The 26,618-nt window shown below is 35.7% G+C and overlaps 2 protein-coding genes, 1 non-coding gene and 1 pseudogene across 3 annotated transcripts in view; 2 read left to right on the top strand and 2 right to left on the bottom strand.

Moving 5' to 3' along the window:
• The window catches only part of LOC149554315 (translocon-associated protein subunit alpha-like), a 135,540-nt gene extending 134,684 nt beyond the window's left edge, over window positions 1-856 (bottom strand). The window contains exon 1 of the mRNA XM_089828430.1: window positions 742-856. Coding sequence (XP_089684556.1) covers window positions 742-790 — 49 coding nt within the window. The 5' untranslated portion in view covers window positions 791-856. The remainder of the gene's footprint in view (window positions 1-741) is intronic.
• A 5,547-nt stretch (window positions 857-6,403) lies between these two features.
• On the bottom strand, window positions 6,404-6,477 carry TRNAR-UCG (transfer RNA arginine (anticodon UCG)). The gene has a single exon. It is a non-coding gene; the product is annotated as a tRNA-Arg (tRNA).
• Window positions 6,478-8,047: 1,570 nt separating this feature from the next.
• LOC149554313 (serine/threonine-protein kinase Nek2-like) lies at window positions 8,048-10,066 on the top strand (annotated as a pseudogene).
• A 540-nt stretch (window positions 10,067-10,606) lies between these two features.
• On the top strand, window positions 10,607-23,744 carry LOC149554312 (uncharacterized). Its single transcript, XM_089828420.1, has 3 exons — window positions 10,607-10,706; window positions 23,409-23,501; window positions 23,599-23,744. Exons 1-3 carry the CDS (start codon window positions 10,607-10,609, stop codon window positions 23,742-23,744), a joined length of 339 nt encoding a protein of 112 aa, XP_089684546.1.
• Window positions 23,745-26,618: the final 2,874 nt, after the last annotated feature.

Genomic DNA, 26,618 nt, shown 5'->3' with positions numbered 1-26,618 from the left:
TGTTAGTTACTTCATCTCCTAATGGATGTCCGCTAAAAAGTATAGTTTTCGGTCCGTATTGATGAAGACTTACACTGAGAGATTGCGACTAGATTTGATTAGACTTCAACAATTATAAATGTTCGTCTATAATATGTCTTCAGAATACAATAATTTGAGCTCGTCCCATTAGCATAGTTAAATCAATCATTGAAAGACTTAAATTGCATTTCCAGAGAAAGCACTATAATTTTCGTTCCAGATTAAGGAAGACTTACACAAGAACTTGCAAGTGGATTTGATTAAACTTCAACAATTATACATGGTCATCTATAATATGTCTTCAGAATTAAAAAAATCGACTATTAAAACCGTAATAATTTACTACTTCAGTTTGTCTCATGAGCATAGTTAAATCAATCGTTGTAAGGCTTACTTGCCTCTCTAGAGAAAGCGATTTACCTGCTGAAAGAATTTGTACCGTAAAAAATCGCTACTACGTAAAACCCACGTAAAAAATAACTTATTAAATAGCATTTAAGAACCATTTGTTAAATTGTTTATTCTTTCTCGCAAAGAATTATTTCGTAACTATTATGAAGACTGTGCTCCGCCTTATGAAATCGGCCAAAATTCGAACAATTTAAAAATCTCATAAAGTCAAATTCTAAATTTAAAAACAATGATTCTCGACGATAGCGAAGTTAAATTTGAATAAAGTGGAAAATCCAGATCGCTTTGCATAAATGATATTTATCTTACCAAACAGCAGCGAGATGAGTAACAACATGAAAAGTCGGTGAGTCGCCATGGTCGAAATCAACTAAAACCCTCCCTCCTTTAATTCAATTTCTCTTCTTTCTTCAGGTAGTTCTGCAAATTTGGCTTGTAGAACATACTTCGGATTTTATATAGAGTCATAAACGTAACCACCTACCCCGCTAATTTAATTAAACAGCAGAGCTCTAGTAATTCCGTCAGTGCATACGAGGTCAGGTAAGAAGTTTTTTTTTTTTTAAGTTTTTTTTTCTTTGCCACTAAGTATATAAATGAATATGTAAACTACATATTCATATGAAAAAATTAGTTTGAGGGATATCAAATCACTCTATAAGTTTTCAAAAGGCAAAGTTTGGACATCAACAAAAGCATTAAAAAATGAGTATAGCAAGATTAAGGGAGAGGATTATGGTCATCCTTTTTGTCACATACATTAATGTCTCAAGTTTGGTTTGGGAGGAACCATCCCTCATCTGCTTTATCTTCTTCTATGTGTTCCCTGCGTTAGTCACATGAGCCACTTGGAGGAAGTGGGCCACAAAATAACTTCGCTAGTGTCTGACCAACTAGAGTCGATCAAACCAATCAAAGTAGGGCTAATAGATGATAAAGCTAAGGTAGAACCAGCACAGAGTGGGGAAACCAAGAGGTACCTCCAAAAATCTCTTCCCCCACTAGAGGAGCGATGAGGGGTCAAGGAATTGTGATCGCAATGGTGCCCATGGGGTGGAGATCTGTCACCAAAGGCATGAATATCTAACAACAATTTGGCAACAATACAAAGGGCATTGTCGTAATGTTGAAGTAACTCTTGCAAGTGTGTCATTTCTAACATGACTTTATTGCTTGCACTTGAATCTACAAGATAGCATTATTAATTGTACATGTTCTAGGGTGCATAAAAACATTAATATCAAAAAAAATTGAGTGAAGAGGACCACATTTCTATCCTTCTAGAGAGTGAAGAGAATTTACATCTTGAAAACATGTCATATTAGCAAAAATTTGAAGGAGAGCCTAGGGGAATCTCTTGACAAAACCATATGCCAAGAAAATGGTTCAGACCTAAAGGGCTAGAAAAAATCATGAATTCAAATCCAATATTGTTGAGTTCTTCTAGAAAACCAGAAGATATGGTTGAAAGACTCTAGCTTCCTATAAAAAGGGCACTGGGGATCCAACATACCTAGATGTTGAAGTCTAGAACCCAAGGGCAAGCCTTGGAAAAGAATATACTAAGAAAAGTGGGCCACTTTGGGCTCTGCAATAGCATACCAACATGTAAGAAATTCAAATCTCCAAGCTTTCTAAGAGGATGGCAAATGTCATCATTGGTTAAAAATGGAGACGGTAGGCAAAGGGGGAACCGACGCATGGTAGCCCATCGTGAGCTTGTAATTACAAAGAGCAGTACAAGGATATGTCTTCCAATCTTTCCACCAAGACTTGATAGAATGAATGTCAAGCTTGTGAAGCATGTCCAAAGCGAGTACTGAAACCACCAGGTCAAAAGGCTTTCAACCTGGGTGAGAAAGATGAAATTGGACCTAAAGACCATCTCATGCCTGGAGATTCATAGTAACTCTAAAAAATATTTTTAGGAGTGAGAATTTTGTGCTTATAAAAGTACTAAGCCTGAATTCCATAGATTTTAGCAAGAAGTCCTTGAGATTAAATTAGTGGAGATCGCTAGAGATTATGTTGGTTGAATGAAAGGTCATCATGAAAGCCATCCCTAGCCATCTAAGCCAGGTTTGAGAGTCTCCAGGCATGCTAGATTCTTTTAGCAATGAAAGTGTCTTTAATCTAAACTAGGTCTCTTATAATCGAAAGGGTTTGAAAGTCAATCCCCTTCCAAGTATGTTTGTTGACAAGAAAGCCAAACGAAATGTAATGATTGAGAATAATTTACCAGGTTTCATCACCAAAAATGGCTCAAATAACCTACTTAGCACATGTACATCCTTGTTTTTGGGTAGATAGAATTCCAAGGCCTCCAAACTCCTTGGGGGACAATAGTACTCCTAGAAAACTCTATGGAAACCATGATGATCATCTCTAGAAGCTCAATGAAAATCTCTCAAGAGTTTTTCAAGCTTTTTGAAGGAAGATTTTGATAGAGCCCAAGAAGAAGACTACTAGACATGAGCAGCAACCATCACTTTTGAACAAATGTAGAAATAACTAGCCAAGGGAAAAGGCTTGGTAATCAAATATGATAACTTCTTCCCAATCAAAGCAAGAATAACATTCAAGAGCTTTATAGGTGACCCTTAAAAAGTAAAGGGTATGCTCAAAAAGTAGAAAATCTCCACATGTTGAATCCACTTACATCAAATTACCTTGGGTGTCTGATGCAGGAGCATCTTGGGTGTAAGGGCAATCTTGCATCACCCATAAATATTTTATTTTCAGTCTTTTCTATTTTAACAAGGACTAGTAGACATGGTGGTTACTATGTATGGGAGCTTTCTATTTTTAGTAAGTTTGTCATATGAGCTCGGAATGTTCTCATTTTCTATAGGAAGGTTCATTTTAGAGATATAAGCCTACCATAAAATTATCATTGCTCCAACTTAAGTATCAAAGAAGTTATTGCAGATTTTCGGTGGAACAATTTGCAGAAAAATCTTCAAGCTCACAATTGGAGGCCTTAGAGTGTCCGGATGAGGTCCAAAAATTCAACGGAAGGGTGCTAGCACCATTTTGAGCCTGTAGAGCAGAAGCTGGCATTTCTGAAAAGTGGTTATAATAGCCAATCGAAGCAACGGTTCGTGAGTTATGGCCTTCTGAAGTTGGGCTACTTGAAACTTCTAAAGTAATTGTCAAAGATGTATTTGGCCGACTCTATATGTTTTGTTAGGGTCTGTCGGCCCTAGGTATTAAGTTTGAGCATCTAGAACCTTCTCGGACGGCATAAAATTGCCTACTTAAGAAAGGCTCGAACATTGTGTATGACAACTCTGGTTGATAGTTCATAGATTGTCTTGCAAATTATTGTACTGAAGGTGCCCATGTGGGTTAGCATATTGTACTTATGAATTCTCTAATTTCGCACTTGTGGTGCAAATAAGAAGTCCATATTTTTTTCTCACATTTGTTGTTGTTTCTTTGTTTATGTTATGAGTTTATGGTATTAAGGGGAGCACCCTGCATCAAAGACTCTACCAAGTATTCAATGCAAATAAAGTGGATGATAGTTTGTCATTTGAACGAACAATTGTACCAGGCATTTATGGTAAAATTTGATAAAAGAGTGAAATTGAAGTCATTTCTCATCGTGAATTTTCAAGAGCTATTTCTACAAAGCAATTTTAGAGCTTTCAAGCGATTTGAGTGAATTGTTACTAAAAGTTTTCATATTTTCTCAAACCTTATCAAGCAAAGATGGCATCCACCAAAAGCAAGTCAAAGAGAGGTTTAGTTATGTTCGAGGTGTGGAATGGAAGGCACTGAATTTCAAGTTGACTCTTACAGTTGCAGAAACCCTAGATCTAAGTGGAGCACAATCACAAATTCCTCCCAAGGTACTATTAGTTAATGATATCTGTTCTCATTTCAAATGTGCTAGTGAAGATATCGGTACACTAGAGATGGATGAATGTTTGAAGGAGTTATGCATTGATGGTGTGTTGAAACCTGAACATCAACATCTCGAGGCAAAAGGTGTAACTCACATTCCTCATATGCCACGGGATTTCCAAGTAAAATGGATAAGATTTATCCTTAGTCATGTGCACAACAGTCAGTTGTGGTTGGAACAACCAATTTTGATAACTAAGAAGATGTTCCACACAATCACTGGCCTTCCCATGTTGTCAAAGGCGAAAATGATTAAAACCCTAGGTCAGGTTGAACTGGAGAAGAAAACCCTTATCGAGTGGCATGGAAGGGGAATGAAGATAAGCTATGTCACTCGCATGGAATTGAAGTTTGGCATTCATGTCATCGCCCACAAAATCTACAATTGGAGCAGATTGAACAATGTATCTTGCGAAGCATTTGATTTAGTGTATAAGGTGGTCAAGAATAACCTTTCTCTTCACCAGTTCAACAAAAACATGAAGAGCATCAGAACTTCCAAAAACAGTTCAGTTCACTCTTGACCTATTTATTTTTCTATGTTCAAAAATTCTTCCCATCAAATGGTATTGTGGTTTGGAGAAAAGATGCACTAGTCCTTTATCAGATTAATGAGTATAGTGCTAAAATGGGAGAGAATTATGCAAGCATTATGGACAACTATTTTGATGCATTTAAGGAGAAAATGAACAATAGATTCTAGATTCCAAGGAAATTAGTTGAAGATTAGATGATGTTTGTTTCATGGTAGATAATGACAAAAGTGTACATTCAGGCAGTTAGGCCTAGAATAGCATGGGTAAAACCTCTATGATATGAGGTGAATATTGATGAAACCAAAGACATAATTGAGGCATTGATAAATGAGCTTGTTGACCCTAAGGCTGCTTATTTTGGCAGCTATGATGAGGCAAAGGCCAGAATAGAATTGGAAATCAAACTCCCTTAGGTAGTTAACAAGGGAAAGAAGAGGATTGCCAAACTGAAAACTAGTTCCACTCTTCTGTTAACTAAAGGAAAAGGAGAGGATGAAGAAGCAAAAGATGAAGAAAAAGCCAGAGGAAGAAGAGCTACTGAAGAAGAAGGGTAAGGTAAGCATTACCAAACCTGCCAAGACATCTATTGCTATGTTCACAAGGAGAACATCAAGAAAGAAAGCAAATAAAGGAGGAGACATAATCTTCAAGAGGTCTCCACCCACCTTTGAGGAAAGAATGAAAGAGTTAGAATCAAGATCTGGCATTGCAAATTTCAAGGCACTAAAATATGAGCCTAGGACTGCTGACACTAATACATTAGGGGTCAATTTGTGACGTTAATTTGCGACGGCAAGAAAAGGTAATGTGGTTTTGGCTTTTTTTTTTTCAATTTTAGCTCGATGCCGTCGCAATTGCGATGACAGGCATTGCAATTGCGACGCCAGCGGGATATAAGAGAAAAAAAAAAGCCAAAATCCCTCATTTGAATGAAATCGCGTGACATAGGGTTCTTCTGAAAGGAAAGGCGTGTGCGCGGGAGATCACTTCAGCAGCATTGAGAGGGGCATTGAGGCAAACTCGAGGCATTCAGAGGGTCGGGCAGAGACGCACATCGGCAAGGTGTAAGACAAATAAACCCATTACTCCTTTGTTCTCCATGGTTTTCAGGATCAAAAGCATGCCCATTCATTTTAGTGTCCAAATGTTTGAGCTCCTTCAAGTATTTTAATGACTGCAGAGCAAAAGAGGCAAACAAGAGGCCTTTTAGTAGACATTTAGGGTAAACAATTGTTCTATTAAGATATGGCATATATCTATGAATATGTACAGATGAACAAACATCAATACGCATTTCACTATCACTACCTTCGCATATATGGTAACATAAACGTTTTAAAACAATCCTCTAGTCATTCATAAAACTAGTTGCAAAAGATAAGGAAAGAGCCATATTGATAGTGTCACCTAAGACCATGCTACAAGAAGAGCTTTAAACTCACAGAAAGCAGAGCAGTGCTCGCATTTTGCAGCGAACTTTGAGAAACATGTCAAAAATGAAATGATAAAATTCATTTTGACAAACTCGACCACAGTGGGAGTCGAACCCATGACCTTTTGATCCGAAGTCAAACGCGCTAATCCACTGTGCTATGCGGCCATGTGATGATTGTTGTGGCCAAATTAAGTTTTTGTTACATTTTATGTTGACTATCATTTCAATGCCTATTATAATTCTATGGGACACAATTGCTCTCAACATTTTGTAGGTATATAATGAAGCTTATAGAACTACTTCTCTTCAAATAATTGTGAAAAGTGAAACATCAAATTCATTCCTAAGGCTGAAAATATAGAGATTAGAAGTTGGTGACCAATAATTCTCTTTAAGATGGAGGACACATTTTTGGTTACTTAGATAATGGGAATTTTACTTTGTTGGTAATTTGAGAATCTTGGAAAACCTTAGAGATCATTAAATTCCTCCATCTTAAACACTTTTTGATTAAACAAGCTAGCCCCAAATCAGTATATTTCTCAATTTATAGGCACAAAATATCTATGGTAGTAGGAATACACTTGAATTAGAAAGCAACTTACGGGCAAACAAATTTTAATTCCCATGAACAGGAGAGCAATCTAAATGCCAACAAATTACAGTTCTTCCACTGCTTTTATTTCAACAATCCATGCGGTTGCACCATAATTGGATGCTTATCTTACAGTGATAGAAGATGTTGCTCCCTTATGTTTTAACTTGTCATGATCACCCCCTAGTGGACGTCGTGGTGGGCGAATGTATTTGCACTGTGAGGAATTATCAACATATTTTGCATTCACACTCTTCATTTTAGATACTTCAACCTTGGTACACACAGAGAAGAAAGAGGCCATAAAACCAGTTCTTAATGAATCCTTTGTTTTCCTCACATTAGCAATTGGGGCTGGTGAGCTTTTGTTGTGTTTGGCGAGAGGCTCTTGCCAATGAGCTCTATGCATTCTTCTACATGTCTTTTGCACATCCTTCTCCAGTAACATCATAAGACATTAACGTTCAGTAACATCAGGTTCTAGTTTAAACGTCATAAGACATTATGGTCTTGACAACAATATGGCAATCTACATTTGACCAAAGAAAATTGCAAAATATCAACCTTTATGAGATAAATTCATTTTGGTAATTGTATTCTGGTTCACTAGGCTGAAGCTATTTGCAATTTATCTTCCCATGTCCCAAAGATGGTCATGCATTCTCATTATAACTATTAATGTTTCTCATGAATGCCCTTTCATTTCTTGAACAAGACACTTGTTTTTAAGTGTTTCCATTGCATGCCGAGAGCTCCATGCTGATGCCTCTCGTACTTCCATGGCAGTGTGCTTGGATTTGTCAATAAAAAGACATGCGAAATCCATGAAAATTTGTTGTTCCTCATAGTCCAATGCATCAAAGCTTATTTTATTTTGCATAGCCTTGGGTGGTAAGATCTCACTCTCGAAGCCCATTATGGTAGGATGGTAGCAATAGATTTACGACTATATATTAAAAATTTGGGATACAAGTTGGAAAATTGTTACAAGTATCCCATTACATGAGATCAAGATTCAAGTTTAAATGTTCATATAATGAATAAAATTCAAAAATCCTTGCTCAATATTCATTAATTCAAGTATAAAAGTAATAATAGAACATTATTTTCATTGGAAATGAAAGGCCCTATGTCCACAAAATGGCCAGTAATAAAAAGTACATTTGGTTGCATGTATCTTACACAGAAATGCAGTGGTATTATATATCTGGCATAGTTATGAAATTATGGCCCTCATTGCGAAGGTCTATAGTATCTAACTTGAGGCATCCTCATTTTCAACCTTACATTGCTAAAGGCAGGACACATTTTGGCCTTGTTCACTGTCCAACCCCAGATAGGGTCTTGAGGGGTGGATACCATCTTGAACAAAAAAATATAGATGAAAGCAACAACAGTTGTGATAGAGAAGGTTCCAGTAATAGTGATCTAACTTGTCCAGTAAGGCCCCCTCGTGATTATGTGAATGCTAGAGATAGTGCATTGTAGGATAGCCTTTCGCATAACATTGGAAGTGAAGGTACATGGTCATACACAGGAAAGGAATTACCAAAATCTTCCAAGAAGGTTTTTTTAAATAAATATTCAGCTGTGCAGGAACCAGAGGAATCAAATTTGTGTTCAGAGGATGTTCCATTGGATAAGCATTATGGCCATAGCTTTCTTGCAAAAAATCCGAAAAGTCTTGTAGATAGAAATAAAGAAGTAAAGCACCCCATGGTTCATAAGAAAAGCTCTCCTGCAAATGCAACAAAGCAACTTGCAAAAGAGATTGTTGGAGTGGGAAGCCCTCAGACCCCTGATCAAGTTTTTCCCACTCCCAGAGTAAAAACAGATTCTGTAAAGAAGGCACATCTTACTCAAGGCAAGCAATCTATAAGTTCCAAATTCTTATTATTTCTACAATTTTCTTTTGTTATCCTAACTGTAATGTTAACTTGAGTCATAAATTTGACAGCTACCTTATGGAGAACCTTCACCACGAGTTGTCTTGACACCAAAATTGGATGGTAAATATTCACACACAAAACAATCTCAACGTCCATCTTGTGTACCAGGTTCAACTCTAGGTATTTCTAGTCATAGGGCCTCCCTGCCCCTACCAACAAAGCCATCAGTTTCACGGCCTACATTCATTACTAATAGTCCTCAGAATGGAACACCTAAAGTAAAAGTTGTTAACAATGAATTTGTAACACCTAGGCCATGAAAATCTTCTTTAACTTCACGCTCATCAGCATCTTCATTTGGAAGAATTGAAGCACTCACTGAGAGATCAAACCTTACTCCAGAAGATGCAACTACTGAGTCACCTTATGTTTCTAAAGCTTCCACTTTGTGGTATTTTGACAGAAAAAAAAATATTCAGGGCTTCGAGCTATGCAGTCTCCTAATGTATCAGTTAGTGCACCCAGACTTAATCGAATTGCGGAGTTCTCCATAGCCCCTTCTGAAAATTTGCTGCCCGCTGCAAAACAACGTGTTAAGGGTACTCGCTTAGACATTCCTAGAGAAGAAAGTTGTCATTTGAGAGCAGAGAGTAGACCATATGGATTGCGTTTAGAAAGGTCCACCTCATCAAGCTTAGGCTCAGATAGGGATGATGCAAACTGTGATAGAACACAGGAGAAGTGCACGATCTAGATCAATGCAAAAGCTCCTGCTTTTGTTCACGTGAAACCAACCTTCAATGATGTTATTCATGTAATTAGACACAGTGCTTTTTGAGTTGGTACAGATCAAGCTGAGTTAGAGAGAGGAACTGTAAGCAGCTTGCTGCAAGGAAGAACAGATGTGAATTCATTTTTAGATGCAGACAATAATGATCTAGATGTCCTATCAGTTCCCATGGGGACAACTGTTACTGACCATCATATTGCAGATCAACACCTTAAGACAACCTCAACCTCCAGTAGAGATTTTGATTATTCTCAAAAATGAGTAAAAGGAGGAATAGATCTTAAATCATATCAACAAAGAGCAGAAGCTCTTGAAGGCTTGCTAGAGCTTAGTGCACAATTACTCCAACAGCAGAGACTAGAAGAACTTGGCATAGTTTTGAGGCCTTTTGGACGTGGTAAAGTCTCCCCAAGAGAAACAACCATTTGGTTGACAAAAAGCCTGAAAGGAGCAATGAGTGATGTTCACTACATGGGTTGAGAAATATAGATATTTCAACATGGCACTTGTTTATATATGTTTTGTATCTAGTTTTCTGATGTGTAAATATTACTTGGCCCTCAATTTGGCTCCAAGTGGAACATTTCCTCTTTATATCCGACTTACACTATCTCATCTATAGCATCTTTTTGCAGATAGATGGATGATGTCTGTTTGTCCATATAGGATCTAATTTTTGGGTAGTCGCTGATGGTGTTGCTGGATGCTTTTCGGTCGATGGTTGGTCTGACCGCTTTCTTTAACTATGGGTTTGCTTGATGGCAGCAACCCAATTGTTGAGAAAATTTGGGGTTAACCTAGTCACTTCTTTTTTCAAGGTGATCTGAGTTGGTTATTGCTTTAGTTCACCCTGAGGAATGTTGGTAGGAGGCACAACAACCCTGCATTGTCCTATGGATGATTCTCTTGTTGAGTTTGTATGGTTGCAACGGGTTTTATAATATAGCAGGTTTACAATTTTGTCTTGAGCTGCATGGTTATATATTTGCAATATCATTTTTTTCTACAAGAGCAACAAAGATGCCAAAAGAATTGAAGTCAAATTCCCGAGTTGTGTGCCATAACCATAATACAGTGCGGTTTTTGGAAGGGAATGCAGGCTCGCAGTATCATATTCTATGTAATGGAATAAAATGCAACATATTCTTTTGGAAACAGTGGTCAATTTGCAATAGACCAGACTACAAGTGCATTGTTATATCGTGTAATTCCAATCAAAATTTTAATAGTCCAGCACATTGATAAAGTTAATTGTAATAGGCCAGCTCATTTCAAGAGTTAATTGTAATTCTCTCTTTTTAAAAGAGCCTATAACATTATTGATCATGGCATTATATTTTATGTAAATGAAAGTTTGCAGTGGTTTCCTACTATCTACCATAGTAGTAAAAATCTTCTTAGTAAAAAAAGGCAAACCAAAAGATTCAAAAATTATCGAACTATCACGAATCAATCAAGAAAAAATCATATTTTCAACACACATAAAATAAAGATGAAAAAATTAACAAAACATGGTTTTATAGAATAGAGATACAAAAATAAAATAAAATGAAAGCTTATTCCATAAACTATGAGATACATTTTTTCTTATTTATGTTCATATTATATTTGATTAAATTGTATTGCACAATACATACTACACACTGCATAAATGATAACTAATTGTTGATAGTTTTCAATTACAATTTCCTTTGTATGAAGTCAACCTAAAAACTAAGTACAAAGTTGCAAAAAATTCTATGTTCCTTTAGAGTCTTGGGAAGGGTGGGACCTAGGATCTTGATTTGGGGATGGTGGTTAGCAAGGGTTGATTTGGGGACAATCGTTGGCACAGGTTTAGGGATGGAGCACCTAAAAGGATCAAGAGGCAATGTCCCTTATAGGGATTTGGGGTTAGTACCCTCAACAAGATTGGCAAGCAACATCCCTTTTGTAATACAAGCAACATCACACTACCATTTTTCACAGTGATAGGATGAAAATTGATTGTAAATCAGAGTAGATACAATTTAGACATGTCCTTCACAATTACATAATCATGAACGTTGGCAACTAGTGATTAATCAAAAAATCACATTTTTTGGCTTCATCAACACATTCCTCATAGCATCATATGAAGTTCCTTACACAGTTGGCAAATGTGGGCTTAGCAAAAACTTTGGTAAATTAAAAATTGCTTAAGTTTATTTAAAAACAACTTTCTGTTATACATAACAATTTTTCTGCTATCCAAGATTTTACTTGATGTTGTTTCTAGAAGAGATTGTATATGTTTTTTGAATCACAATGTTTCAGATCTCACTCTATGACAATCATATGGGATGTAATTATGATCCTCTATATTCATATTAGAGGCTTTGATGTTGAAATTGGCTTAGCAAATAATCATGACGATGACCATAGGGTCTCTTGATAATTTGTTTGGTGACTACTCTATTTATGTTAAAGCAGGATGTATCAACATTGACTGTAGCAGAAAAACAAGTTACACAGATGAAAACTTGCATTGTTGCACTTACAACTGACATTTGACACTTGGAGTCAATATGCACGTTTCTTTGAGGTGGGTGATAACAAAGAGCTCATCAATTTTCACTGTGTTATCTTCTGGCTACAAGTCTACACCATTCTTCACTATTTTTTATTTATACCTACTACAATTTTATTTTTCAAAATGTTCATCACTGCCACAGTTTTTGACAGTTGGCTTCTTTGTATTAACGCCTATAAGGAGCCATTGGATATTGGAAGATAAAGGTTATAAATCTTAGGTAGTTTGTCTGTGAGATTTCTTTTGGATTTGGCTGTGTTACATGAAATGTTGAAGTAAGATGCATTGATTTCAACCCATTCTGATTGATTTGTATAGATTCTTATAACCAGTTCCATATATTTAATTACATTTAGACACTATCTTTTAATGCTTTATTTTAGTGTGCTACATATTCTATTTCATATTTGTGATATATGATGAAAGTATTATAACATATGGAGGAATAGTCCATGAGTGGCGTGGCCAGTTGAAATGGTTTTAGTTTCAATTTTACACCATTTGATACAAATAATCAGTTTACCAATCGACCCCTAGGTTCATTCCATTTGCGGTAAAATCTTCATTACATAGAAAATGTTCACAAAATCTATGTCAGTGCTCACACATCTTCTTGGACTTACGCAAATCTATGTCAATCCTCACACATTTTCTTGGACTTATGTAGGAACTATGTTGCCCTGCAGCTCTTGTTAAATATGTTATCAACTTGACTTTTCTATTAAAGGCTCTCATGCTGAATTGAAAGCCAGATAAAGAAAAAGATATTATACACTATTTTTTTGGTACCATGTGCAACACAACAAACTTGTTCTTACTATAAGAAAATTTTCTTTTCTTTTGTTTCATTGCAGATCTTCTGCTTGCGCAGAGGTCTCTCCCCATCATTGGACACACTTGATAACATTCGAGCTTTGAATCGCATACAGGAAGTGCATCTATATACATAAGTATAAACTTCTTCTTTTCCCGCATCACATATAACAACAATTTTAAGTGCTTGCAAGGTATATACTTATGAATAAATATTACATCGTGATTTAAATGTATGAAAACAATTTTCATTCCTTTTAAGCTTCATTCATCTCAAGGTGCAATTCACAAACTCAAGAATAGTGACTTTTGTTCTTCAGGATACCTTTAGGGGAAGAGTATGTGAATGCCCCCTCGTGTCTGGAGTCCAGTTTAGAGGAGATGGCTATTTACACTGCTAAGGTTTGTTGAATCTAATTCTGAATAACATTGCTTGCTATTGTTGAATCTAATCTAATGTATATTTTAACTAGACTTGTAGCTTATATGTTTTGAAATTTTTGTTAGGCCTTGTAGTTTGTATAATTTGATTGCTGGAGAGCTTTGACAGCTAAGCAAGAAGGCCGTTGCACGAGTTATAGCCACGCACTCGGGTATGAATTATTATTATTATTATTCTAATGTATATTTTAACTAGACTTTTAGCTTATATGTTTTGAAATTGCTTTTAGTGACTTAATGTTGTAAGGTCTCTTGAAATAAGACCTTCTGGCGGTTGGTCTAAGTTTTACAAATAATCTTAGGAATAGAGTCAAAGAAAGTATTTTTAAAATATTAAAGTATTTAGCTAGGTCTAAGAAGATTTGTGTACTTTCGACAGTTTTGCTTACTTTGTGAAAGTTGTAGACCAAAGTTTTCATAGCCCGATTTTTGCTTCCTGCAAAGAACGATCATGTTAGATAATATAAGTGAAGAACAAAATAGGGAGACAATCGGTAGATTGTGGTCTAACTTGAAAAGAAAAGGTGATGGAAAATGTTATTGTCCTTGCAATATTTGTAAGGGCTTAAACCGTAGAAGACTGCTAATCAAAACAGTTAAGAGACATTGTAGGGAGAATGGTCACATTGAAGGGGGGCATGACTATCATCCACTGGTAAGTCGTTCATTATATCATTTTAACAATTTATATACATATGAAATCACTTGATGATGAGTTGATGATCATGGTTTACTTATGTTAATCAATTTTATATAGGTTGATCTTCTCAGGGAAGTACATGATATGAACCACAACAATCCGAAGAATATGGTTTTCAAAGTGGAGGAATATGGAGGTGCAAATATCCAAGGTGAAGATAATGATCCCATGGAAGATGACGATCATGCGCAAGAAAACACAATTGAAGAGGATGGTATAAATACATTGATCCATGACACATCTAGTCCAAGCATATCTGATCATGATGATGATGATAGCCTCGATGTACCTCTACTTCAGAAGGCATACGATCCCCTATACAAAGACTCCCAAACAACTCTTCTCTCTGTTGTATTGTTGTTGTTGAACTTGAAGGTTATGAATGGTTTATCCAACATAACAATGTCACGGAAGGTATGTCATATATGTCTTTATAGTTAACAAAGGGTGAATAATGTACCACTAATATTGTTTATATTAACAACTTATATTTTTTGCTATAAATTGATAGGCGAGTTTCTATTACCATCATCAAATATTCTACCTCGCTCATATCGAGAATTAACTGTTGTTATGAAAGATATTGGAATGGAGTATGAAGCAATACATGCTTGTCCCAATGATCATATTATATATTATAAAGAACATGAATTTACAACACAATGCCCTGTATGTCATACAAGTAGATATCAAACAGATCGACTAACAAAAAAAGTGCCTCAAAAGGTTCTTCGTTACATCCCCATTATTCCACGGATGCGACAATTATTCAGGTGTAGTAGCTTGGCTCAATTTATGGATTATCATGCACGCAATAGAAGTCGAGATGACATTATTCAAATCCCTGCAGATGGTTTGACATTTATGCACATAGAGGAAAAGTGGCAACACTTCAAAGAAGAACCTCGTAATCTTAGGCTTTCATTGGCAACGGACGATGTTAATCCATTTGGAGAGATGAGATCTGTTTACTCGGTGTGGCTTGTTTTTGTTATCAACAATAACATTCCTCCATGGATGTCAATAAAAAGGGAGCACATTATGTTGGCAATGATTGTTCCAGGTATCTTATCATTTGATAGTTATTAATTTACATGTACTTACAAATCTTGCAGTAAAACGGTCATAATAATTATGTAATGTTACTGTTCATTCAAGTAGGTAAATATCAAGTAAAAGATATGAATGTATATATTGAGCCTCTTATCGACGAATTGGTGGAGTTATGGAACAGTGTCACTATGTATGACGTGTCTAGACCAATAGGACAAAGACAATTTCAATTCCATGCAATACTTGCATGGACAATACATGATGCCCTAGGGCTAACACATTTTTGTGGTATGTTATAGTGAATTCAAGTTGTGCACACTAATTCTACTTATAAAAATCAACATATTTAATAATCCAATTACATCATTATCTTGTAGGTCTTCAAACAAAGGGAAAATTTGCATGTCTAGTTTGTGGTCCAAAGATGAAATCTCGTCATTCAAAAAGTTTAGGAAAGCAGGTGTTTGATGAGTGTAGACACTTCCTCCATAGGAATCATAAGTATCGAAGTACGGAAAAACCTCTTTTCAATGGGAAAGAAAAGACTACATCAAAGCCACGAAGAATGACACCTCGCCTATGGAAGTTGGAATATAATAGAATTAATTGTTGAGGTAATGCCATTCCACCTAATGGTTTATGTTTGTAATTTATATATTTTTACTGTGATTTTTGTTGACTAATTGTGTAATTGATGATCATGAAGGTCGTCAAGGCAATACTGACAACCTTCCAAAGGGACTAAAAAGCTATCCTAGACAATTTAGTAGGTTGCCCTACTATGAGCACTTACAAATTGTGCATTTGTTTGATACTATGCATATTGGAAAGAATATAACAAAGACATTGTGGAAAATATTGGACGGAAGGCGTGACAAAGAGAAAATTGTCAAAATTTGTAATGACATACATGAATCCAATCATGCATTGAAAAATTTCATTCACTCAAATAGCAACAAAGATCAGATTAATATAAGTGCCCTTCCATGGTTATTAATGGAGCAGCAAAGTGATGCCATAAAAGAAGTCATACGAAAAATTTGATTTCCCACAAGATTTGCTGCGAACATAAACAATCTCATATCAAAAAAAAGTGAATTTGGGCTAGGGCTCAAAATGCATGATTGGCATACTTTCGTCAAGGTAACTTATGTTCTTCTATATTTACAATATATTCATAAACTACATGTACTATTCGTTATGTTATGTTAGAAAACAATGAAATGATTGGTTTATAATTATTGCAGTACGTGCTTCCTCTATCTCTCCCAAAGCACTTCAAAAATAACATCAAACAAGTGATATACGATCTTGGAAAATATATGAGGTAAGCAGTAATATCTGTTCAATTTGTTGTATATATTTATTATATTCGTGATTTGTTTTTCTTGCTATGTAATCTATTGTATATTATTTTGTAAAGTCTCATATCTATATTTTTTTGTGACTTGAATCTCTTAATGTAAGGTGGTTGTCATATAAAGAAATCCATAAAGAAGATATAAACTATTGGAAGATAAGAATTCCTCATTTACTATGTGAAATGCAAAAGTGTCTACCTCCAACTTTTTTCAATGCACAGGAACACTACCTCATACACCTAGTTGAGGAGATTGAATTGTGTGGACCTGTACACACTAGGTCAATGTGGATGGTTGAGAGGCATTTGAAATCTTTGAAGGCTTTGGTTCGACAAAGAGCACATCTTGAGGGTTCTATGGTAGAGGGATATATGGTATACCAGACTATGGTGTACGTTACTGAATATCTTCCTAAGTTTGCATCAAATATCCATGTAGATCGCATTTGGGATCTCGAGCCTTTTAAAAAATTAGAAGGGGAGTACTTGATGGGGAAAGGTACATTGAGGAAAGTGAGAGGTAATAAATTATAAGATTTTATTGTAATAGATTATTTCTTAATCTTCAAAATAAATCGGTTGTAAGTTGTCTATTTTTTTTTTAATAGGTGCTCGAGAGTGGGATGCACTACATTTGTATATTGCAAACAATCTTGATTGGATGATGGTATGGATTGAACGATGTCAACATTTTGATCGCACATTAACATGGGAAGGTGTATCTTAATTGGTTAAAGAAGCTCATCGTAATGGAGATTCCAATGTTACGCAAAGGGAAATAGATTTAGCATGTGGTTCAAGAGATTTCTAGGTACATACAAATTTATTAATCACCCGTATGTTTATCAACTCACGATACAATAATGTTGATATGTTTCACATATTATTGCAGGTTAAACACCACAAGGCTATGTTCTGTAATGGTCAGAAATTTTGCGTCAAAGTGTTGGATGACACGAAGAAAACTTGTGATTCAGGAATAACTGCAGTCTTTCAAGTGACTAATATTTCATCTAGAAATGACTTACGTCCTCAAGAGTCTGAAAATCAATACTATGGCATTTTGGATGAGATACTTGAGTGTGACTTTAGTTCCTTCAAATTAGTACTCTTCGTTGTCAAATGGTACAGGCTACGACTTAATCCAAATGATCCTTATAGAACTGTTATTGAACATGATAATGGATTTACAATGGTTAATACAAGGCCGTTTGAGCTAGTTGGGGATAAGCCTTATGTTCTTCCAAGCCAATGTGAGCAGGTATTTTACTCAGAGGTTCCACATAAACCAGGTTGGTCATTTGTTGTTAGACATGAACCGAGAGGAAGGCCAATAAAGTATAATGCGATGGAAGAAGAAGATACCGAAGAAGTAGAAGATGATGTAGATGGTGATCACGATCGACAGTTATTGGATGATGTTCCTGACACAAATTTTTATGAAGAAGAAGAAGATGATAACGATGATGTTGCTACTGATGATGATGATGAAGATGATGTTGATGTTGATGATGATGACGATGATGATGATGACAACGACGATGATGATGATGGTGAGGATGATGATGATGATGACGACAAGGATGATGATGATGGAATTTAGAGGTATGCCATCAATCCTTAATCTATTTAATATTCATTTCTTGATAGAAATATATTTGTCTTATATATATGGTTACATAGTTTATTCATTATCTATTTAAAAGCTACAAGTTTCAAACAACTTCAAATAGCATGTCCCCAAGGTGACTAAGCCCTCAACTCATCAGCTGATACAAAAACCCAGTTTTAGCCCTTCATTAGGCCTACTTCCCTAGTAGGCTTATAATGTGAGCCTGATTTAAGTGTTTTATTGTGTACCTTTTAATGTTTTTAATTTTTATGTGATGCTAATGATGGATGTGATTATGATTATGATGTGATTATGCTCATGATAATTGAATTACATTTGCAGGAAACTAAACCCCTTTCAGGAGCATCCTGCACAGTCTCATGGATCGACAGGTATAAGTCAATACTCCTTATAGACAGTCTATTTAATACACTTATCAATAGTAAGATTGATGTCTTCTAAGATCTCTCCCATTTGCAGGTACCAGCAAATAGGTATTTTTCAAAAGTGTCTTCCTCGAGTGAGGGAAATATAGGAATAGAAGAGGAAAGTGAGACATATAGTTTATCTAGAACAGGGAGATTAACTAGAGGTCAAAGGACTAGAAGGAAATTCAATAAATGCATGAAAATTTTCCTTGCTCAAGGGGGGTCATGTTCTTATGATGATGAGACGGAAGGCGACATTGAGGTGCCCTTGAGGTACCAACATCTACAAAAACATTGGGTACCCAAGGAACTTCCTCCAATAAACACTGATTTTTGTGTTAACGAGAGGATATATCGCATAGCACCATCATCACTACATGGTTTGGGCCTATTTTCTATGGACGACATAAAGGTGTCTTACAAAAAAGTTTCTGAATTGATGAAGTATGTTGGACCATGTTACGATTACAAAATTTGGATGCATATTGTTAAATATAAAAAAAGTATGCGTAGGTATGCCCTCTCAGCAAATTATATACAACAACAAGACAATAATCAAAGTAAAAGTGTGGCTATATACATTGATGGAAGGCCAAAACCAACAGGGAATATTGCAGGTTTTATAAATAGTACACGACCTGGGTCAACTATAAAGCAACCCAATTGCATATTTGAGGCACGCGAGGGAAATTGTGTATTCATCTGTGCGATAAAATCAATACGTGCAGGGGAAGAGCTTCTTATTGATTACAATTTGAACCGCATAGATACAAACGAGGCTACTATCATGGGGGTGGTACATACTATTAAACCAACTTCTAATCAGTGACTCCAACATACCATTTAGTCAATAAATTTTTGGCTAACATTTTTATACTTGATCTTTGACATAGGGGCACAATATGGAGCAACCGCCCGAAGGGGATGCTGGCGATGTTCTCGACTCATCTACACACAAGCAGGTAAAACTCATTGTAATTGTGCAAACTAGATAGAAGCAAAATGCTATTTTTTTAATGTTGTTTTCTTCATTGTATTGGAGTAATTTTGATAATACTAATACTATTGTTGTCACAGAGGGCCAGTGGTTGGAGGGAGGGAAAGGAACCTGCAGTCCCTGATCAGCAGCCCCCCCCCCCCCCCCCCCCCCCCCCCCCCCCTGAGGAGGACCCTTTTTATATTGATTTAGCAGACACCGATGACCCGATCGGTTCGACTAAAAAGTTGCTAAAGAAAATTGGCAGAGAAATTTTACGTTTGGCAACCATAAAGCCTACTACTCAGGAAATAAGAGAAAGGGGAGCTGAATTGATGCACACCTCTGAAACCTTAAAAGTAAGTATTAATGAAATTTTTAATTATAACAAGATTTCAATAATGGTTTTTATGTTATGTTTTTTTATGGCATTAATTAAAATATGGATGCGTTGTCTTTACAGAGTTTTTTGCGTGATTTTGAGCCCCGTTCCCATGATGAGGGTGCTGCAAGTGGTTCAGGTAGATCGCATGTTCCATTCCCCACTTCTATTTTCCATTGAATATATATAGGAATGATCATAATCATTGACAATACATGCTTGAACAATCCTTTTTTTAATTCTCTAACAATCTTGTCCATGCTAGTCCACGCGTTCTATATTTATGCATGCTCTAACAATTTTATTCTTCAGCTTCACATCAATTGAATCCTATGATGATGCTGCCTCCATCTAGGACAACCACAAATCTCTTTTCGACTGCTGAGTTAGCAACACGCAACTTACAGGCATCGATTGTTGCACCATCTACTGGTACACAAATCCTTCCTTTTCTCTCTTATGACAGCAACAAACAGTTTTTTTTTACAACTTTTTAACATCAATTATCATTTGTTCTTTTATACTTCGTGTCAAAGACTTATGAAACTTTTTGCAATAGGAGCCGCAACATCATTTCCTGGATGTTCCTATGTTCCTAGTACGGGAACGGTGAAGGATGTCACATTGATCATCAACGATGATGAAGGCATTCCATTAAAAGTAGCCAAAGTTCCAGGTACTTTAAAGTTATTATTATTCTATAGTGATAGAATAGTAATTTAGTTTTTGATCACTCTTCATCGACTAATGATCCCATGATTGTTTTGTAGGGAATGATCTTTTTTGGAGAAAACTTGGTGATGAGTGTTTGCAAATATTCGGGCCCACCATGCATATCTGGTGGAACATCACATCCTAACTAAAACCCCAAACCACTATTTTGATTTCATATCATTGCTATAATAGTTTTCCTTTTCATCCATTTCTTGAACTATATTAAAGGTAGCTTCACTTCATTTATGAGTCTAACATGTTTTTTTTTACTTAAAAGGTGGAATAACCAACGTAAACCGTTGAAGGATGATCTTATAGAGAGCATGACCCAACTCTTTGGACCTCGTGCATTCGAGAGAAACAAGGTCCTTGAAAAAGTTGGTTTATGTTTGAAGTATATTAGGGACCAGTACAGAAAAAACTTACAGGATAACCCTAGGTACAAGCGTCCACCCTATGTTCCTGAGGCCGAGTGGCAGGCTCTGATTTTGGATGGAAAGTATAAAGCTGACAAGAAAAATAATATTATAATAGTGGAGAGTACAGCAAGGTACGTGATACTGTTGAGAATCTAATTATGTACTAATTAACCTCTATATTTATACTATCTAACATATTTCAAACTTTTCATAGATTGTCTGACACATCAAAGGCAACAAAGGCAAGACTAGAAAAGCACAGGACACACAAGCTCGGCTCTGGTGGTTTTTCGAAACTTCAAGCAAGAGTTGTAAGTATTAGTAAATGAAAATTTGTATCAAATTTTTTATATAATGTGATGGGAAATGCTAGGACTCCCTTATTTAGCTCATCAATTATAAATAGGTCAATAGAATATAATAACAGTAGTGGATTTTCATATTCAATATAAACAATTCAACAATTGAAGTGAGACTCTGCAATCTAGATTAGTGAAGATTCCTTCATTTACTAATATGACATTATTTAAAATCTCACCCTTGATGTTTCCATCTCCATAGATTTCAAACTAATCTTGGGGAGGAGCAAGCTTAGAGGGATGGGTATGATAAAAGTAAGGCCACCCAGCAATAGAATTGCAGCAGATGTAAGTGTATGGAATGTTGGATGCCTCAATTGCCCTCATAACAACTCTCTTTTCTTTGTAAAAGCTTAGCCCTGGTTCTACTGGATTGGCTCTGTCTATATCATGCCCAAATTTTGAAGGAAGAAACCTCTGCATCAAAGTTCAACAATTCTTAAGTCTATTACAGTTAACAAGCATTCATGGTAATAATGTTAGGGTCCTATGTTCTGACCTTAATAGTGCCAATTTCTTTAATGGCGTCTACAATCTTAAGCTGATATGTAAGTTGACCATCGCCCACAATTGAAATAACAGTATCAATGCCTTACATGGCCTTTACCATTGAATTATGATCACTTAAATCTCCCTGCAGAACACCCATTATAATATACATGCACATTAATAAGACCCATTACAGAACATGTAGACATTAATAAAACCCATTACAACACAAATTTTTACAACTATAATATAGCTCATGATCCCAACCAAATTAGACTCATTGATAAGGAGATCACTGACTGAACACCCCTTCTTAACATAATTTCTAAATACCCAACTTCACAACAAGATAGTCAAACATGATTATTTGTGAGATGACCGCTATCTAACAATTTAGCAAATAGCTGCAATAGTAGTTACCATGAACAAACAAGCAAAGCTTAATCATATATTCTAAACCTATATGACCAATCAAAAAAATCTACAATCTGTAAAATCAATATTTTAAACAAGTACACACACTTTACAACTGTGCCATACATATCTACCACAAAATCTTAGTTATGAATAGAGTTAGTGACATACATAGACAATGTTAACACAGAATCTTTCAATTCATGGAGGCACTTTTCTTTGGCAGAATCATGGGCAGTGATGGGTCTAATGAGAGCATAGGTAGAATGGCCTGCATTTACAACTGCAAGAGCAACAAAGCGACCAATATAACTAGTGGCTCCAATCACTAATATTTTACTTTTCTCTTCATTCACAAAATTCTCATATGAAGAAATCTCACAAATGGAGGCCATGGTTGAGACTGAATTTTCCTCCAATAGTTGAGAATAAAGGTAGTGATGAATGAGGGAATGCAGCAGCACTTGCAACCATTTTTATTTCCAAAGAGCTGAACTAACTCTTACCCAACTTAAGAATTTGGAGAAAATATGTTGGTACAAGCAAAGCATACAAACACGCAACATTTATATAGTAGATTGCTCCATCGAAACTGCTCGATTTTTCTCCTTTTATATTGTGATGGATATAGATGATTTGCTATTGATATTTTAACTACCCTCCATTGGTTGATGAAATAATGCAAGTAAAATTCACCATACCATGCAAAAATGCAGGGCTCAGAGTTCAAGAGATGCCTCACAGAAGAGGATAAGAGAATTGGCTTCCAACAAGGCTATAGAGCCGTGGCTGAATAGCTACGAGCTGAAATCAGTGTAGAAGGTTCTAATAATGATGCATCTGAGCCACAGGTAAATAAGCTAAATGAAATTTATTTCAAATTGAATACTTTACCAATTAGTCTATTTGATGTTAAGTTCCAATATAAAGTGAGTATATCTATTTTAAGCTAGCAATGATAACAATGCGTAGGATGTTGGAATGCAGCCTGACAATCCTTCTACACAATCTATGGATGCTGAAGGTTTGCATGATGTGCATCCCAGTGGTGGAGGTATACATTTGCTATTAAATTTTTTATATGTAATTGCAATTGGTGTTTGGATTAAAGTAACATTTTGTATAGCAGCTATAGAGGATCGAGGGGTCGATGTTCATGACCGTGTTGACGTTGAGTCCAGACAAAATGATGTGGTCAGATCAGGTAAAGAGTGCCACAGTTATGTTATTTAAAATAATTAAATACTTGTAACAATTATAATAAATTAATTTTAATTTAACTCTTTTATTTGTTATTGCAGAGGACCCCCCTTTGCAACAACATAGGAATTTGAGATCATCAAGAACAGAGAACAGAACAACTGATGAGGGGGGAATTGATGATGACATTGATGCTCCTCTTAGAGCTTACATAGAAAAAAGAAATAGAAAGAAAGAAAAGAAATGATTGTCATCTACATACTTTAATTGATAATGACTGAATTTTATGTCTCAATGAATTTAATTATGTGCTAATGAATGTTCATGAATTATGTGTTAATGTAGAATATTGATGAATGTTGCATGTTAACGGATCTAATGTGTTAATGAATGTTATCATGTGATATTGATTGAATGTTATCATGTGATATTGATTGAATGTTACATTTTATTAATGGTTGAAAGAATGAATGAATGTTAGATGTTAACGGGGAATGTAGAGTGATGTTAGGGGGAGGGGTGTGGGGCCAAATGAGCTTCCACCTTCATGTGGTTGGCCCTATTTAGTAGAGAATATTAAACTATTCTTGAAACAAAGTGAAGCTCAATAAGATACTAACAATAGGTAGAAACAAGAAGCAATAACAAGCTCCTTCTAGAACATAACTCTTCCCAATTATTGCTATCTTCCCCACACTAGGAATCTCCATCATATTCTCATATGCCTGCAATAAAATTAGAATAACTAACCAAAAATAACTCATATTTTCATACTTCTCCATGCTTGGAATATAGTCACCTTGTTTAGCCTTCCCTTGGCTCTTCATCTCCATTGTCTTCTCATCCTTCTCTTTGCACCTTGAGACCTCTACTGCTGTCTGCAACATGTCTTCACACCCTTGCCATTTGCATTGGTATATCAACTCCTGGTTGGTGGCTATTCTATCTGATTCAGTCATCATTGTCTTTGTGAATTTTCTTTGTCTATATAGAATATAAAGTAATCTTCTGTCTGAATAATGTCCTTGGACTGGTTATTAATGCCTTTTTAATATCATTTGAAGAATTGCAACTCTTCATTGTATCTTTTAGTATTTGGCTCCTCTGTCATTATTCCACCCTTTTGGATAACTAATCTGTGATTAGTATTTGTGATCAGCATGATATAATTTAAAGAGAAAACACTTACATTTTAGTATCAAGCTTGTTTTATGAATGAATGGAGAAAAACTAGCTACATATCCATTTCAGCTTTGTGTTTTTTACTGTTAGTGTTTGATTATTAGAACATAACTATACATCCTTGTGAATTGGAGTTTCAGCAAAGATTTAATATTATTTGGATTTCTTTCTTATTGTAGCAAAGGTTATGGAGGCCCTGAACATTCCAAGAGGTGTCCGGCGTGTGCTTTTTTGAACACCTAATACTGACAGGTATTTTAAGTTTTAATGATATGGATCTGTATAATTCTAGTTTTAATAAAATCTTATTGCAGGTTGATAGATTTTCTTAACAAGTTTTCAAAGTGTTTTCTGTAAAGTCATTGTTCACTCCAGTTCGATCATCCTGACTTTTAGCTGCAGGTGCGTTGCCTTTGGTCAAGCATAAAGCTTTCCTTAGGCCCATGTAATATGGTGGGTAATTTGTTGGGTTTCTCCTTACCAATGAAAACTTTGATGTGACCCTTACTGTATGCTTTTTCCATGCATAACATGAATAAAAAACTAGCAATACTACATTGATGTGCAATGGGTACACAATGGGTAAAAAGATGTTAGAAAATGATTGATTATGATGTTCTTGTTCATGATGGCGGGAGCACACATTCTGGTCATTATTTCTACTTTTTTGAGTCACTTAAACCTTTCAAAATTATTTTTATGCTAGGAACTCTAGGTTATAGTCTTAGAAAAGTATTTTATTCATTAACAATTGCTTTAATCTGGCTTGTAGGTGAAGTGCACACAATTTTCTTATTGCTCAAATAAATTTGATCCTTTCTTAGATTTGAGCCTAGAGATCATTCAAGCAGATTCCTTGTTGAAAGCATTATCCCATTACAAGGCAGTGGAGCAGTTAGATGGGGGTGTGAAAAGAGATCAATGTGAATGATGCAAAGTAAAAGTGAAGGCTCTAGAACAACTCAAAATTGATAAAGCACCACATGTTCTTGCAATTCATCTCAAGCGCTTCAGTGTAGTTGGATCTAGAGGAAAAATTGACAAAAAAGTAGACTTTGGTTGTACGTTGGATCTCAAACCATTTGTTAGCAGTTCACATGTAAGTAGCCCTTACAATATTATTTGCCAGTGGATCACATTTTCAGTGGAATCTAATAATATAGTTTTTTTAATATCTACTGGTTTTTTAATAAATATTGCACATTTGAATGATATTCTAGTTTCTCTGTCTATTGATCAATCACAGGAGGGCAATTTTAAGAACACTCTTTATGGTGTTCTTGTTCATGATGGCTGGAGCACACATTCTGGTCATTATTTCTGCTTTATTCATTCATCCACAGGCATCTGGCATGCTTTAGATGATAATCGGGTATACATTTACTACAGTTGTGAAGACATGTTTAATTTTGTGGAGCAAGCTCATTATAATTTGTGTATAACAGGATACACAAAAGAGCTACAATTTTATGTAGAACCTTTTCTTTATATGGTAACACTAATTATACTGAAGTTGCTTAGACTGATTGAAGTTATTCTTATGACATTTTGTACTCTAGGTCTATTCAGTCAGTGAGAAAAGTGTGCTTTCCTAGAAAGCTTACATGCTATTCTATATATGAGATAAGAAAACTAGCATTCAAACAGTAGGTGGGTCTGAATCTCAGTATAATGGCTCTAAACTAAAGAAGAGGGTGTCATTGAACATTGGACATCCAAAGGAAAACCACTTACAAGATTCATATGCCCCTCAGGTGACAGAAAACATGCATTCTTTCCAAATGACAGCAATCTCTTTTAGTGTTGCAGGTGTAAACAAGATATCCCAATAGGTAGAAAATTTGTCAAATGTCAATTTCATTTCAGAAAGTCTAGAAAAGAACACAAGTTCTGGCCAGTCATGCAGTAAATCTAGATCATCAGCAGATCATGATGCATC

The sequence above is a fragment of the Cupressus sempervirens genome, chromosome 5 (genome assembly GCF_028749045.1).
Source record: "Cupressus sempervirens isolate cs-2001-9-10 chromosome 5, ASM2874904v1, whole genome shotgun sequence".
Taxonomy (NCBI): domain Eukaryota; kingdom Viridiplantae; phylum Streptophyta; class Pinopsida; order Cupressales; family Cupressaceae; genus Cupressus; species Cupressus sempervirens.
Note: the sequence above shows the minus strand (reverse complement) of the source record. Positions and strands in the feature narration are given on the sequence as shown.

What these genes read in the sequence shown, in the direction of transcription:
- LOC149554312 (XM_089828420.1), top strand. Translation starts at nt 10,607, where the DNA reads ATGCCAAAAGAATTGAAGTCAAATTCCCGAGTTGTGTGCCATAACCAT. An exon ending in CTCGCAGTATCATATTCTAT is followed by an intron (nt 10,707 to 23,408) that starts GTAATGGAATAA and finishes TTTGGATTAAAG; the next exon opens with TAACATTTTGTATAGCAGCT. An exon ending in AAATGATGTGGTCAGATCAG is followed by an intron (nt 23,502 to 23,598) that starts GTAAAGAGTGCC and finishes TTGTTATTGCAG; the next exon opens with AGGACCCCCCTTTGCAACAA.